The sequence below is a fragment of the Rhinatrema bivittatum genome, chromosome 11 (assembly GCF_901001135.1).
Source record: "Rhinatrema bivittatum chromosome 11, aRhiBiv1.1, whole genome shotgun sequence".
Taxonomy (NCBI): Eukaryota; Metazoa; Chordata; class Amphibia; order Gymnophiona; family Rhinatrematidae; genus Rhinatrema; species Rhinatrema bivittatum.
In genome coordinates, this window is record NC_042625.1 from 25,346,804 (window position 1) to 25,363,986 (window position 17,183).

At 40.5% G+C, this 17,183-nt stretch overlaps 1 protein-coding gene across 4 annotated transcripts in view; it reads left to right on the top strand.

Annotated features, from left to right (window-relative positions):
- Positions 1-17,183, top strand: part of MAPKAPK5 (MAPK activated protein kinase 5) — a 92,667-nt gene that overhangs the window by 7,929 nt on the left and 67,555 nt on the right. For all 4 annotated transcript variants that reach the window (XM_029619530.1, XM_029619528.1, XM_029619531.1 and 1 more), the window contains 5 exons: positions 1,681-1,756; positions 9,419-9,516; positions 12,262-12,370; positions 12,844-12,933; positions 15,993-16,088. In XM_029619530.1, the coding sequence (XP_029475390.1) occupies positions 1,681-1,756; positions 9,419-9,516; positions 12,262-12,370; positions 12,844-12,933; positions 15,993-16,088 (469 nt within the window). The remainder of the gene's footprint in view (positions 1-1,680; positions 1,757-9,418; positions 9,517-12,261; positions 12,371-12,843; positions 12,934-15,992; positions 16,089-17,183) is intronic.

The window sequence follows — 17,183 nt, forward strand, 5'->3', positions numbered from 1 at the left end:
GTCTCTGGAACAAGTAAAACCCCTTCCATTCTTGTTGCTAAGACTCATCCTTTCTGGCTCCTGAAGCACTGGAGTATTTTCTGTAGGACAGCCTCACTTCCTCAGGTGCCTGGATTCCTTTTTCCTTCCTCAGATTACTGTACCAGATCTTTTTATACAGAAGAAAAGCTTTTCTTACTCTGTCCTTCATTTTCGGCCTTGCTTTAAAAGGAAACAATGTTCCCCATGCACTGTGTAATGCTTCAGAAATTCTTACTAAAATTTTTTTTTATATCTACCCTGTGTCATGTAAAATGTTCCCGTGTGGCTATTTTTTGTTACTATTTAATGTGCTCCACTACAGTTCCTGTATCCCAAGAGAAGTGTTGTAAACGCATCTGCTGGTATCTGGTTGGTTCACGCCAAGCTTGTGATGTCATTTTATTTTTATTTATTTATTTAAAAGATTTTATATACCATCGTTCAATTTACATCACAACGGTTTACAAAAACCTTAAAACATTCAGAGAAAATACATCAATGTAAAGTAACCTTTAAAAGAGGCACAAAGCAATTAACATTAAAAAGATATATACAGCATAGAAAATCAGAACCTAGCCAGTGTGGGCCAGTTGGAACCAGAACATGAGAGAATTGGTGACATTGCTCCAAGCACAGTTGCTTCCAAACTTGCAGGAGATCAGGTTGAAGTCTCTAGCAAGTGACAGCTTAAAATCAAACTCATTGACATAGGGTGAATATTGTTACTTGAAGCTTTATATGGAGCACATTCAGTTCTTTTTTTTCTTTTTTTTTTGTTTAAATGTTGATTGGGTAGAACATTCAGAATTTCCTGCCAATATAACCCTTGGCAGGAAACTCTGAAGTTGAGTTTAGTTACATCAGCTAGTCTTGTCTTAATAGTCGGCCTTTATATATTTATAGCTTTGAAGCAATTGGCTGCCCTTTCGGTTTCTCACCCAGGACACGGACAGTGGGAGTGACCCGTTCTCTGTCATGGATACCTGTGCTGTACTGCCAAGCCCACATGCCATTGATGTGTTTTGTATTTTAGCCATACTACTGGAGCACAGGGAATGCCGCTCTGTACAGTGCAGTCTCCTGTACTGCTGCTGATCAGCAAATCACAAGCAACAGATATAGGAACTCCTTAAAGTAGTAATCAATATCGTAACAAATGTAAAACGAGAGAATGACCAGTCAGGTAGAAAAGAAAGGGGCAGCATTGCAAAGCATTAAAATGTCAGAAGTGTGGACAACTTTTGAAACTAAAGTTAGTGAAATAATATTTCGGCAAGAAGATGATAAAGTGACTAGCTAATGTTTTAGGTAACAAAGCGGAGCTTGCCCTAGCCATGGCAAAATGAAGGTGTATTGGATGCAGCTGAATATCTTCTGTGACTTGAAGAGGGACAGTATGGTTATGCTGCTTTGAAGGTACAGGGAATCTTGCATCTTTGAAGGACAGATAAAGTCCATTTTTTCTTTTATTTATTTTTTTAAATAGGGAGGTCGCAGTACATGCAAAACATTTTACCAGGTCCAGAATGGAGGAGGCTCTCTGTAGCATTGTATTTATATATCATAAACAGTATTAGTTTTGTGCAACTACATTTTATTAAAAACAGTATAAAATACTAGAGTGGTCAGTTAATTGCAAATTTTATTCTGTTAAACTAGAGTCTGTGTGAAAAAATCAACTCAAGAACGCTTTGCACTGAAAATTCTTCTTGATCGTCCAAAAGCTCGAAATGAGGTACATAATTCTTCTTTTTGATTCCTGTGTTTATTGATGAGAAAAACAACGGTGTTACATAGACAGAGAAAATACAAATGGATGGCTGTGGTTAATGAGATCCTCTCGGAGGAGGTAATTAGTAAGCATGGCGCAGGTGTCACATTTTTCCTTTCGATATTACTGCATCCCCCACGGGGCACGTGGCACTCTCCATCCCCCATCAGGATTGCATGGTATGTAAAGCGGTGTAAGGTGCCCTTTTTAAGCGGGTCACCAAGAGGTGGAAGGTGGGTCACCAAAAATTTGACATAGCAAGCCTGCGCTTTCTATGACAGCCACGTATGCGTGCTGCTTGAGGAGATCGCAGAGTAAGGAGCTGGTGCTTAAAATTCCTCATCACAGCTCCCTGTTGCTGCTTTTCCCTCAACCCTGGCAATCGCTGCCACCACCGATCCAAGCCAGAAGGGTTGCAGGCCTGCTGTATCCTGCCGCATGACAGTTTGTATGGAAAAACTGTGTGCTGCATATGCATATCAGCCCCAGACTTCTCACTGATGCAGAAAGCAAAGATTAACATTTGTGAAAAAAAGTATTTAATAATATTTGATAAGCAGTTACTGACATTAAAGATGTTATCTCTCTCCTGCATCATTTTCAACAACATAATAGCTAGGATTTCTTTTTTTTTTTTTTTTTTTTAAGTATAGCTGTTAAATGTAGTGTGCAATTTGTCACACATGTGAGCATCATCTGTCAGGTGTGTCATGACAGAAAAAAGGTTGAGAACCACTGGGCTAGGTAATCGTCCATACACAGGAGCCCTTGAGAGGAAAGAAGACACAAGGTCTAGGAAGCAAGAAATACGAATTGGGTTTTTTGATGTCTATTTCATTCTTATTCTTAGAGAGCTCAGTTGTCAAAATTAAACGTTTATTTAAGCTAACCGTTAAGGATTATCTGGTTAACTTAAAAGGGTTATGCATGGCTCTGCTGCTGGATATCCATGTGTAAGTCTGCTCTGCAGCAAGTGTAACTTACCTGATTAACTTAACCAGACAAATCTGAATACCTGTACTTATCCGGTTAAGTTAAGTGGATAAGTTGCATTGCCCTGGTCCAGATAAGTGACTTATCTAGCTAAATGGCGGCTGCCGAATATTCAGCAGCCAGCATTTCAGCATTGGCCTCAGGTTGTTTTGTACAAGCCGTTTTTATATTCCATTTATCAAAGCTGGGTGGTGCATTCTCAACTGGTGTGTCGCCACATTTCCCAGTCCCCCACTGACCTAGCGGCTCCCCTGCCCCAGCAAAATACGAATTCATCCTCCGCCCGGGATGCTTATGCTGATAGCCCGGTTGGAACGCATTAGGAGAGCTGGAGACAGCGGCACCAGCGTGGTCTCTTCTTCCCGCCCCCGGCGGCCTGGAAGAGGAAGTGGTGAGCAACAGCTGCATGTATGGGAAGAAGAGACCATACTAGTGCGGACAGCAACAGCCTGAAGAAGAGCGGCGCGGAGCAAAAGAGGAGCAACGTCGGCCCCTGCAGTGGATGGGAGTCCTTTCTCGAGGCTGCGAGGGCTGGAAGTGGGGGAGGCTGCTGCTGTCGCTAGTTCGGTGGGGGGAGAGAGAGAATGAGTGAACAAGCATATATATTTCAGATCCTGTAGTGTGTGAGAGAGACAGCATGTACATAAGTGAGTGATAGTGAGCCTGTATGTGTAAGCATGTGAGTGTGTGATTGATAGCCTGTGTGTAGGTGAGAGAAAGAGAGAGCATGTGTGTTTGTGTGTGAGAGCTGGTGTAGGTGAGGGAGCATGTGAGTATGTGTGTGAGAGCTGGTGTAGGTGAGAGAGCATGTGAATATGTGATTTAGAGCCTGTGTAGGTGAGAGAAAGAGAGAGCATGTGTGTTTGTGTGAGAGCTGGTGTAGGTGAGAGCATGTGTGTTTGTGTGTGAGAGCTGGTGTAGGAGAGAGAGCATGTATGTTTGTGTGTGAGAGCTGGTGTAGGTGAGAGAGCATGTGAATATGTGATTGAGAGCCTGTGTGTAGGTGAGAGAAAGAGAGAGCATGTGTGCTTGTGTGTGTGAGAGCTGGTGTAGGTGAGGGAGCATGTGAATATGTGATTGAGAGCCTGTGTGTAGGTGAGAGAAAGAGAGAGCATGTGTGTTTGTGAGAGCTGGTGTAGGTGAGAGAGCATGTGAGTATGTGATTGAGAGCCTGTGTGTAGGTGAGAGAGCACGTGTAAGTGTGTGAATGAGTCTGTGTGTGTGAGAGAGACAAGCATGTATGTGTGTGATTGAAAGCTTGTGTGTGTGTAAGTGTGAAAAGACAGACAGCATGTTTGTAAATGTGTGATTAAGAGCCTATATAAGTGAGAGAGAAAAAGCATGTGTATGTGTGTGATTGAGAGCCTATGTAAGTGGGAGAGAGAGCATGTGTATATGTGAGTGACTGAGCGCATGTGTGAGTGAGAGCACTTGTGTGTGACAGAGAGAGGAGAAAGTTGCAAACAAACCTTCCCTCCTCCTGCAAATTCAAAACAATCTCAGGGCACCTGGATATCAAACGTTTCCAGGAATGCAGAGCATAGCATTTTTTATCCTTATTGTTTTTCATTATCAGGTCTTTGTGTCTGCTGTTTTGAAATATTTTATTGGTGTCTGGAAATTTTTGATATGAGTTTTTAATTATTGGATATTCCATTCATCAGCTGTTTTGAAATAATCTGTTCTTTTATTAGTATGGTTTTATTGCTATTGATTTGTTTTATGAGGACTGGTGATGTTTCTTTTTTTCCTTTGTTGCACTGCATACAGAGACTCTGGCTTGTTGCGGTTTCCAGTTCAGTTTTTGTCTGCATGTTTCTAGTTATGCGTTTTGGTCTCTTTATTCTTTGTTAGGTGAGGGTCTGCACATGTGACTGAGGTGAGGTTTTCTGCTGGCGTGTAGTTTCTGGGTAGGGCTCTATAGTAGCCTGGCTTGGTCCGTTTTCCTAATAGGAGGTGTATTGGTGTCTTAAGGCCTGGTGTAATATTTTCAGTTTTGCCTTGTAAGGTGGTTACTGTTTAAGTGCTAGAAATTGGTGTTTTGGTATAGGATGTTTACTATTTATGCAGTTCCTGTTCAGACAGAGTACTTATCTTTCTCTTGTGTCATTCTTAATAAAAATAATTTCTTTTTGTTATTTCTGTCAATTGTAATGAGCAGTGTGTCATGCATGTGAGCATTGTCCGTCAGGTATGTCACGATGGGAAAAAGGTTGAGAACCACTGCTCTAGTTTATCTTTTTGCTTAATACATTTTTTTGGGAGGGGGTTCTTTTTTTGTTGTGCAGGTTAATTTAGGTTTATTTTATTTTGGGAGGTGTTTACTATTCTCAATTGTTTTTCACACAACTGCTATTCAGTAAGCGCTAATACTGACTATTGCCTTGGTTTTGTAAGTTCCTAATACTCTGATCTAGTCCCAATAACTAGGGTTGCCATCCAGCTCCATGTCAGAAGGAACAGGCTAGTCCAGCCCTGGTTTTACCATGTTGCATGCAGGGACTTGTAGTTCAGATTGTCCCATTGATTTATCTAAGAATCAAAACGACGAGTACCTGCATGCAGTAGGGAAAACCAAGACTGAATTAGCCTGCTCCTTATGGCATGGAACCAGGTGGCAACTTTATTAGTCACAGAGCCTCATGAACTTCGTGGGGTGAGGTGTGGTCCTGAATTGACTCCAGAGTATTCCTTTTCTTGTACCTGGCGTTGTGCCAGTATGTTGCTCAGGCTTTGCATCAAGGCATGAACTGCTTAGCATGGTGCATAGTGGAGGTCTCAGTAGCAAGAACAGGAATCCTGGCGCTATCAAGTTGCTCCAGTGCTCTAGAGGCCAGGTTGAGCCCGTCTTGCTCTTTCGCCGTTCTGTCTTGTAGATTGTACATGCATGGATGCAGTGGGGATAAAACCAGGAATGGCTTACCTTGTCCCTGTAGACTAGGAGCCTTCAGGTAACCTTACTGTAGCGTGGATCCTGCCTAGGTCAAATAGCTATTGAATGCTTTTTCCCACAGACAGTAAACAGCCTGGAAGTGTTTTTAAGCATGAATTTTTTTTTCTTCGAGTCAGCAGTGCCTCCTATTTCAGATGCAATTTTAAATTGTTATACACTGTAGTGAGGGAGAAGGACAATAGATACTGCTTTTTTATATAGCCATCCTCTACTTTAAAGAACAGAAAATTAAAAAAAAAAAAAAAGTTATCTGGAACCAGAAACTATTCAGCAAGTCATGCTTTCCTCCTGTCCTTATACTAAGAACATAAAAAATTGCCATGCTGGGTCAGATCAAGGGTCCATCAAGCCCAGCATCCTGTTTCCAACAGAGGCCAAACCAGGCCACAAGTACCTGGCAAGTACCCAAACACTAAGAAGATCCCATGCTACTGATGCAATTAATAGTAGAGGCCATTCCTTAAGTCAACTTGATTAATAACGGTTAATGGACTTCTCCTCCAAGAACTTATCCAAACCTTTTTTAAACACAGCTACACTAACTGCACTAACCACATCCTCTGGCAACACATTCCAGAGCTTTATTGTGCGTTGAGTGAAAAAGAAATTTCTCCAATTAGTCTTAAATGTGCTACTTGCTAACTTCATGGAGTGCCCCCTAGTCCTTCGATTATCTGAAAATGTAAATAACAGATTCACATCTACTTGTTCAAGACCTCTCATGATTTTAAAGACATCTATCATATCCCTCCTCAGCCGTCTCTTCTCCAAGTTGAACAGCCCTAACCTCTTCAGCCTTTCCTCATAGGGGAGCTGTTCCATACCCTTTACCATTTTGGTCACCCTTCTCTATACCTTCTCCATCGCAACTATATCTTTTTTGAATTGCGGCAACCAGAATTGTGCAAAGTATTTAAGGTGCGGTCTCACCATAGAGCGATACAGAGGCATTATGACATTTTCTGTTTTATTAACCATTCCCTTCCTAATAATTCCTAACATTCTGTTTGCTTTTTTGACTGCCGCAGACACTGAGCCGAAGATTTCAATGTATTATCCACTATGATGCCTAGATCTTTTTCTTGGGTAGTAGCTCCTAATATGGAACCCAACATCATGTAACTCAACAAGGGTTATTTTTTCCTATATGCAACACCTTGCACTTGTCCACATTAAATTTCATCTGTCATTTGGATGCCCAGTCTTCCAGTCTCGCATGGTGGTCCTGCAATGTATCACAATCTGCTTGTGATTTAACTACTCTGAATAATTTTGTATCATCTGCAAATTTGATAACCTCGCTCGTATTCCTTTCCAGATCATTTATAAATATATTGAAAAGCACCGGTCCAAGTACAGATCCCTGAGGCACTCCACTGTTTACCCTTTTCCACTGAGAAAATTAACCATTTAATCCTCCTCTCTGTTTCCTGTCCTTTAACTAATTGCCACTTGTCCTGCTTGCAGTAAATTTACTTTTCCCTGTACGTACCAGGATCAGTCCAGGACAGGCATTTCTACTTTCGTTTTAAATGGGGTTCAACGTGGCAGCTTGTTCTCAACAGATAAATTGGGTGGGGGGGGGGGGGGTTGCTGATGATGTAATGTTGCATTTCTTTCAAGGCAGTTTTGGGCTCGATTCAGTTAAAAATTGACCATTCCCTGGGAGATGAATTTGTTTACATTTTCTTTCAGAGTCTCTTAAATGTTGCATTTTTTTTTAATTGAGCATATCGTATATTTTAATACACAGGGCCTGGCAGCTTTTTCAGGGTCCCAAAAAGCATGAAGGTAGGCGGTCTAAGAAAGCAGTTAGGAAAACCACCAGGGTTAGACGCCAAAGTCTTTTCCAAAACTTTATTGATGTGGAGACGTATAAATTCTTAAAGCCGGACTCTGGCCGAGTTTCGCCGTTAGCAAACGGCTGCCTCAGGGGCTAAAAGCGAATCATAAAAACACTTATTAAATGTATGAAAATAAATAAAAGACAATCGATCAAAAAATAAATATTGAATGACAATAAAATAAAATTGTATGTATTTAACCAAGTGTATACGAAAAAACTTTTTTTTGTATTTTACAAAGTGTGAATCAAAATTCTTTGTATTTAACAAAGTGTGTATGAATAAATATTTTGTGTATCAAAGAAGGTGACATTAAAACATGGAGAGGTGAAATATCTAAACATAAGAAATATTAAATCATATTAATAAAAAGTTTATGTAAAAGGTATGTTTACAATTTCCAGTTTACCCATATTGAAATATCTGTAACAAATCAATTCACTGATAGGAGAATATTTAGAGACTTTACCTCTATTTGATTAGGACTAGGAATAAAAAGACAGTGAGCTTGTATGTAACACTCTTTTGGCCAAGTGTAATCAGCTGTGTTATTGATTCTAAAAAATATATATAACAACATTATATTTTATTCAATATTCTCTTATGAAATAGAGCATGAGCTTGTTCTTCTTATTGTACTAATATTGAATAAAATATAATGTTGTTATATTGTTGTTATACGTCTCCACAATAATAAAGTTTTGGAAAAGACTTTGGCGTCTAACCCTGTTGGTTTTCCTAGCGGCTTTCTTAGACTGCCTACCTCCTATCAGTGAATTGATTTGTTACAGATATTTCAATATGGGTAAACTGGAAATTGTAAACATACCTTTTACATAAACTTTACAAAGAATTTTTATTCACACTTTGTAAAATACAAAAAAATTTTTTTCGTATACACTTGGTTAAATACATACAATTTTATTTTATTGTCATTCAATATTTATTTTTTGATCGATTGTCTTTTATTTATTTCCATACATTTAATAAGTGTTTTTATGATTCGCTTTTAGCCCCTGAGGCAGCCGTTTGCTAACGGCGAAACTCGGCCAGAGTCGGGCTTTAAGAATTTATACGTCTCCACATCAATAAAGTTTTGGAAAAGACTTAGGAAAAACACCAGGATTAGATGCCAAACAGCTTTTTCAGGGTGCTGTGTGTGTATGTTCCATGCTCAAAAATCTTCATTTAAAGACAAAATGAAGGCTTGTGCTGGCTTGATGGCTTCTAAATTTGTTTGCCTCTGAATAAGCGAGCAAAGGTGACATGCTGTAGCATCCAAGCAATTTGTATTGCTTTTACAAGGCTCATTCCACTTACAAAATTGTAATAATTTATTTCCAGCATCCAGTTACTTTAACATCTAACCGTCTTTGTAACTTTCAGTTTTTCCATAGATCTGAGCTGTATGTGTAGTTTGCTGGGGCCTAACCAGACGTGCAGCTGAAGATGCTTGGTCAGAATAGGAGAGAGGCATAGCTACGAATGAATTATTTGTTTGTGCACGGCAGATGTGGAACATTTTTTATTTTCAATGTCCACTGAGTTTCCCTTTATAGATTTCTTGAGAGCAGTGGTTCTGAACTCTGGTCCTTGTCCAGATCAGGTTTTAAGGGAAGTTAGAGTCTGCAAGTTTAACCTAGCTCTCAGACCAAATGCGTGCAGATGTAGCTCATGCACGTTCGTTGTGGACATACTGAATACCAGGCTGGGTTGGGGCTGCTGTCAAGGCTTCTACAGTTGTCCTGATTTTCGAATTGAATTTGGAAATAACCTAGATAGCGATGTTAGATCCCGTTCATTTGCTACAGTGATATTTCTTCCCTTTTCTTGAAGGTACGCCTGCATATGATGTGTGCAACGCATACAAATATTGTTCAGATTCTTGAAGTTTATGCTAACAGCGTGCAGTTCCCTCATGAGTCGAGTCCAAGGTAAGGATGCACTGATAGCGGGGGAATGGGGGAAATGCAGTTTTCTTTATAATTCTCTGACAAACTATAGTGAACAACTTTTGAACTAAGATGAAAATAAAGTTTTTGTTTCAGGTATTTTGCTTCAGAAAATATTGAACCCTAGCAGTTATATTTGGAAAAGCTGTACTATGTGAGATTGAACAATTTGATCTATCGTTTAAGATGCGTGTTTTGTTTTGGTTTTTTCAGGCAAATTTTGAATTGAAAAAAGTTTCCCTGTGCAGTTTTTCTCTTTTGCATAAATTTGCACCACGTTCTTTAAATTATACTGTACAAATTTTCTTGATACCCAAATACATTTTGGTCTGATCTGTCATGTTTGATCTATGTATTTTTAGTTAAAGAAATAAATTCCCCACACTGTATCCGTTTATTAAGTATTTAAAATACCTAATGGGTGGGGTTACACTGAAACTAATTCAAAGCTCGACATTGCCAAGCTTGCCTGAGATTGGGAAAACCTTTTCACCCCTCATCTCTGCATAGTTTAAAATATTAAGTAGTATTTAATCAAATACAGCCAAGAAGAGGGAACATGATTAGAAGTGGGATCCTGGCAAGGCATTTTTTTTTTTTTTTAATCATGGCTTTGCGAGTTGTTCGAGGCTGTAGGCCGGTGCTTTCTCTGGAAATGAGCACTTCACCAGAGGTCACTCACGTGACTGCGCTCGTGCCGAATGGGCAGATTTTTCTGGAAACGCCTGAAAGCCCTTCAGCTGCCCATGTAAAGCAGTGGCCTGAGCTTCTGCCAATTCTTTTGGTTCCAGTTTATCTGCTAAAGTAGTCCATGGCTTATTTTCTTGTCTGTGGACTCCCCCCCCCCCCCCCCCCCCCCCCCGCCCCCCCCACCGACCCAACTGAAGTGATCTTTTTTTTTTTTTTTCTCTCCTTCTGGTTTTGGCCAAAAATCCCCTACTTATTTCTCTAATTGGGTTTTTGTCATTTTCTAAATTTGTATTTTATTTCTTTGAGGACTTCACTGAGCCTGCCCAGCCTGCCGCTGGGTTCCTCGACATGACCTTTGCCAGTGGGTCTCCCAGCCAGTTTTGTTTCTTCTTTAGATCATGTCATTTTAGAGGGCCGTGAAAAAGTCAGTGCCCACGTCAACCTCCATGGAGGAGATCTGCAACGCAGTCACGCAGAGATCAATTCACCAGTTCAGATTGCATTACTGCCTAGACGCAGCCTCCTGTAAGGTTAGTAGTTTGAACTATTTGTTCTCTACAGCCTTTTTGAGGAGTAAAGCCCAACTCCATCTCTCTTGCAACCCATTTTGTCATTTCTGGTTGTCTTCCCTGTTTAAAAAAAAAAACAAAACATAAAAAGATTTCCCCCCCCCCCTCAAAAAAAAAATAGTTCTCATTTGTTCTCCCTTTTTGTTGAAGACAACCTTTTGTTAGGGAGAGTTCCATGTGCATCACCTGTGATGAGCTGCTCATCTTCAGAGAAAACAGAGGGCTGGATTTTAAAAAAAATCCTGCGCGCGACGAGCCTATTTTGCATAGGCTCGGCGGTGCGTGTAAGTCACGGGGCTTTGCTAGGGGGGCGTGTTGGGGGGGGGGGTGGGCATGTCGGGGGCGGCACGATGTTCGGGGCGTTCCGGGGGGGGGGCGTTCCAGGGGGTGTGGGGGCGTTCCGGGGGACGTGACCGAGGCCTCCGGACCAGACCCCAGGTCGGGTGATGGCGCTGCAGCGGGCCATTGGCGCGCGCGAGTTACGCCTGCTTCGAGCAGGCGTAACTTGTGCGATAAAGGTAGGGGGGGGGGGTTTAGATAGGGCCGGGGGTGGGTGGGCTAGGGAGGGGAAGGTGCAGGGGGGTGGAGGGAACGGGCAGCACGCGCAGGGCTCGGCACGCACAAGTTGCACAAATGTGCACCCCCTTGCGCATGCCGACCCCGGATTTTATAAGATACGCGCGGCTACGCGCATATCTTATAAAATCTGGCATACGTTTGTTCGCACGCACTGTTTTTTAAAACGTACCCCAGAGTGTTTACCTGTAACAGTTGTTCTCTGAAGACAATGGTTCATTAGTGAAAACCTTCCTCCTTCCCCTTTGGAATTTCTCCCCATAATCAAAGGTATTATATGGAACCGAGGGGAGGCACAAGGCCACAGCAACTTGGGAACTTCCCTTTATGGGCAGCAAAAGCTTTTTAAGACATTTCCAGAATGCTCTGGACGAATCTGTAGGGCACTGCGTGCTGTCACATGACCCGTGTGTGTCCTTGGACAGCATCTTTTACAGGTAAGCAACTTTCCTTTCCCTGTGGTTTCTCCATTTAGAAAACACTTTTGCTGTTCTGAGATCCTCTGGGACAACCTGAGGAGATGCACCCAGACCTGGATAAATTTAGTATTCTAGAGGAACCTGTTTCACAAAATGGAAGGCACAACCTTGACGTGTGTGTACACAGCTCTGCAAATGACGGCTGCGGCTAAAACTGTACAAAATATGAAAAATATATATTGGTCTTTCTTTATGACAAACAGGCCATACAGTGAGTTATTTCAACGAGGGTGTATGGGAGTAACATATAATTACTGTAACATATTACACAATCACTACTTTAGGGCATAAAATTTTCACTCATTTATAGGCAAGGTTGGTTATAAAATGTATCTTTTCTGTTAGATATAAACCTGGAGCTGTCCCTTTGAGATTTGCTTGAAATTAACAGGATTAATTATATTTTTCAACAGGGCTCGGCTACTAATTGTAATGGAGATGATGGAAGGGGGAGAACTGTTTCACAGAATTAGCCAGCACCGACACTTTACTGAGAAGCAAGCAAGCCAAGTAACAAAACAGGCGAGTGTTAGGTCCCTGCCCCCGTCCAGCACGCTGCTAGCACACAGGTACTGTCAATGATGAACAGGACAGCCATCCAGAGGCTAATGTAATGTTTTTATTGCTTGCCTTGTGGTTGCTATGATCTCAGAATTGCTTTGGTTTCAGCTTCTGGAAAATCTCTTTGGAACACCCTCACGTCTGCCGCACATCTGCGTGTCTGTCTTTTAACCATTGCAGAGTTTCAGGTCCGGATGCACTTGGCTATGCGTTTGCTCCATTATGGCAGTGGGCAGGCTGTGTTCTTTGCACACTTCGTGCCTTGAGATGTTTTGTCAGTTAGGAGGGAGAAGAATGAAATCAGTAGTTTGTAAGACTGTTTGTTTTTCTTAGTGCTTGGAAGTCGATAAAGAAGTGATGCTTTATAAAAATGACTGTATTTGGAATAGCATAAAATGAACCTGTTTTATTTGACCTGCTGTATCCTGTTTCAGATTGCCCTGGCTTTGCAGCACTGTCATTCACTAAATATTGCACATAGAGACCTTAAGCCTGAGAATCTCCTCTTCAAGGATAATTCCTTGGTAAGGTTTTTTTCTTGCTCATTAATTTTTATGTTCCTCGGGCTATGTTGCAGGCTTTTGTAAGGTTTCCCAGCCTTTCTTGGTGACCTCAAGGCTGGTCAGGTTTTCAGGATATCCACAGTACATGAGATCCATTTGGACATGTTGAAGACATATGCAAATATAGCTCATGCATATTCATTGTGGGTATCCTGAAAGTTCAACTGGGTGTGGGCTCGCCAGGTTAAGTTTGGGAAGCTCTGGCATTAAATTTCTGAATGAATTCCAAAAGCAACAATTGGAGTGAAGAACCACACTCAACATAATATCATACAGTCCGGAAGAGTGTGGAGAAAATACAGGTTCTTCTACACTTAAAATGTTTCTGTTCAATTTATTAGAAAGGCAGCTCTTTAAGTGCAAAACATCCAAGTTTACAATCTCTCGCCAAGGTCCCCCGACACGGTGCTGTCCCTCTCGACGCAGCCTTCGGGCGAAACACGGGGTCCGTGTCGGGGGACCTTGGCGAGAGATTGTAAAATTGGATGTTTTGCACTTTTTAATAAATTGAACAGAAACATTTTAAGTGTAGAAGAACCCTTATTTTCTCCACACTCTTCCAGACTGTATTAAATTGCTGAAAGTATGTGCTGGTTTAAGTGACAGATCCAAACCATGTGGGAATCATTTTAAATAAAGTAAACAAAAAATGCCTTGAATTGGTGGTGAGCTAGAAATCCATTTAGGCAAATAGCTGTTGTTTGAAGCCTTCTGTGCTTGATGTGATGTCTATGTTTTTGGAATGCAGAGCTGAAACACAAATATATATTTACCATTCAAAAAGAGAGCCTTACAAATACTCTCAAGGTAATATTGGAAAAGAGGCCGTCATAAACTGCGTAAATGTGGCATCGTTGTTTTAATCATGGGTCTTCATAAATCATCCATTTTTTAAAGTATATTTTCAAATATATATATATATATATATATATATATAAGTGGAATAATATTTGGGTATTTAAGAACACATATCTTGAGAATTCTGGCTCTTAGGTGGGTATTGCAAAGGACTCTCTTGCTCTGAACACATTGTATGTAAATATGCTGATTTTACAGTTAAACATGGTTATCCTCAACCTAAAAATCTGTTAAAATCATTGCTTGTTGTTCAAAAATGCCTAATAGATGAACGCATTCTCCGTATTCTAAAAGACTTACTGGTAACCTAATTTCAAGGGTCTTGGATAACTGAAACATTTAATAATTGTTCCTCTATTTCAGCTTGAGACATAATGATGTTTCCTAAAAGCTTGCTTTATTCAGAATAGCAATATCTAAATATAACTAATAAGGATGTGATTGCATAATGAATTTCAAATGTAATATAAGGCTTTGTATCTGGCATCCAGCATATAAAGATGCATTTGATTTTCCAAGATCCAGCCATGATAGCTTTTTCACAGGGTCGGAATATTTAAAGAATATGTTGTGCAAGCAGAATCAACTGTGCTGAATATCTGTTTTAAGACAAGTGCAGCACAAACTATGTCGGCAGTCTGATATGCGTGAATTCACAAGTTCAGGAACTGGTTGGGTTCATCTGGTTACACATGATTGAAGAATGCATAAAGTTAGATACAGGTTGTTCATCAGCAGGGGTTGTTTGTCATATAGTGCCCCGGAGTTTATGTAGGATGATTGAAGAGACCAGTACAGGTACGTTTGTGAGAACGTTGTAGCCGGATTAATATTAAGCAGGTATAGGCACCATTGGTCCAACATTGTTTATTACATCAATATTCCTGTTCAGATTTAAAACTGAAAACATTCAGCCTTCTAAAAGGGGCATGGATTTAGAGGCCCATCTGAACTGTCATGAACAATACTGCATTTCTTTATTGTGAACAGTAGTGCATGATGGTCTGAAGGAGAAGCTGGAATGGCATAGTGTGATTAGATTGTGCATTCATTGGGTCAAAGCTCTTAACAATTCACCAATTGCAGTATACGTTAGTGTTGTTTTAATTTAGGCATCTGATTTCCACTGAGTTTCCATTGAGTTTCTTGTCATAGATTTATAACAGTTTGTTTTTACCACTATGCAAAGAAGCCATGAGTACGGACGGCTCCAGTTTCTGATGTTCAAAACATTTTGAAGGTTTCTCTGAGGAAGATGTTTGAAATGTGGGACTTTTGTTGGGCTAGTGAGCATGGATAATGCTGGATAAGCACTCTTATATTAGAAAATATAATTAAAAATTGATGATTTATAGAGACCCATGATTAAAATAGACTCCACAAAAAGCAATTTTTAGCACTAAAGGATGTGCAGCAAGCTGTGCAGTTTATGAAGGTCTCTTTTCTCATATAAATGTATGAATGAATTTTTAAGGCTCCCTTTATGATTAGTGAATATATTTGGGTATCAGTGGACTTTGTTTTTGCCTATAGCGTTTTTATTTTATATACATTTGGAAGGTGTAGCTGTGCACTACTATGTGGGAGATGCTATGTTAGGCATCGGAGGAGGGCGCCCAGGCTCTGGTGAGAACTGGCTGGGGAAAGATAGCAAGCATGCCCGAGCTTAAGACGAAGGGGCAAATCAGTTTACCTCCTTTTTTTCAACTTAAGGGCCTGTTTACTAAAGCTTTTCTCCTATTCTGTGTCTATGGGGAAAAATCGGGTGCTCTAAGCGGATGATGAACATATAGATGTAATAATAGCTAAGACTGTAAGGTATGTTGAGATCCTGCTTGCAGTAAATTGGTGCAAGCACAACATTTATTAATGGGAGACAAGTCATTGCACTGTTGAATAAATATGGTTTTGGGTAGGTAGGGTGACAATGCTAGCTCTAGGAAGGGAGAATGAAAGGTTCATGTCCTTGTAGTGACCTCAGTAAGGTGTGGTAAAGTGGAGCCTCACCGGTGCACACCTGCGAAACATGTCTACAGATTTGAAAAGAAAATAGTTGATGGGCCTTGATGTGGTTCTATTTAATTGCAGAGCTATGACTCAAATACGTCTGCCATAGCTTCCTCTCGTCACTTATGCGAAAATGCCTTTCCTTTGTTTTTCAGGATGCTCCTGTTAAGTTGTGTGACTTTGGATTTGCCAAAATAGACCAAGGTGACTTAATGACACCACAGTTCACTCCATACTATGTAGCACCTCAGGTAATTCAGGAATGCAACACTGCCTTGGCTGTTTAGAAGAGGGAGAGAGTCGTTATCTGGAGACATTTAAAACTCCTCCATGTGATGTGCAGGTTGTTTTATATGGTACAGAAATAGAAAAAAAGAGCAGATTAGCTGGTGAGTCAAGTGTTGATTCACAAACTCATCATCCATGCTTAAGTGCAGTAGCAGTGCAGCACTATGTGCGACATTCTGATCATGGTCCTTTTAGTCCTAAAACAGGCAACTATGCACTGATTACTGCCCATTGGTTCAGATATTACCTGGGTATTTAGTCTTTGATCCCTGATTGCTGCTTCCCTCTCCACCCCCACCAGCAAGGGCTGGAAATGTTTTCAGCAGTGGCAGACAACTAGGTTAGGACAATGGTTCTTAAAACATTCCTTGAATTTCCTAGCCAGTGAGATTTTCAGGATATCCCTATGGATATTATATTTAATGGATATTATGCCTAATATCCATTAAAGAGAGGTTGGCTCCTAGCCCCCTCCACTGTATATAGTATTTATTCTATTTTATTGCACTTTATATATTTATTGCTCCGTTCACCCCTTCTTTATTTTCCTACTCCAAGTTAAGGCTTCCTTGTTATAATGTAACTGTATGCTCTGTATCTCTTGTTGATTGGTTAATTGTATATTCTACTTAGTTCATTGTAAACCGAATTGATTTGATTTGTATCAAGAAATTCGGTATATAAAAGCCTTAATAAATAAATAAAAAAAATAAATCCCTAATATAGTGCATGTAAATCTTATGCCGGTTCATCAGGGATGGCCTGAAAATCTAACTTGTCAAGTGTTGGCCCGCAGATCGGTTTAGAGCATTGCTGAGCTGGACTCTGGAGGCAGAGTTCTATTTTTAAATTTACCGGTCCATATCGGGATGTCCATTAATGTCTTCTTTTTCCACCCCACAAGCCTTTTAGCATTCTGCCTGGAACATAATAAATTTACTGGTGTGTGGGAGGCCCTGCTGTTTTTAAGAGAGATTGTCTTATTTATTTATTTATATCTTATATATGAGAACTGGCATTTCTAAATGTAAGGTACAAATATTAATTTTGAAAGAGCT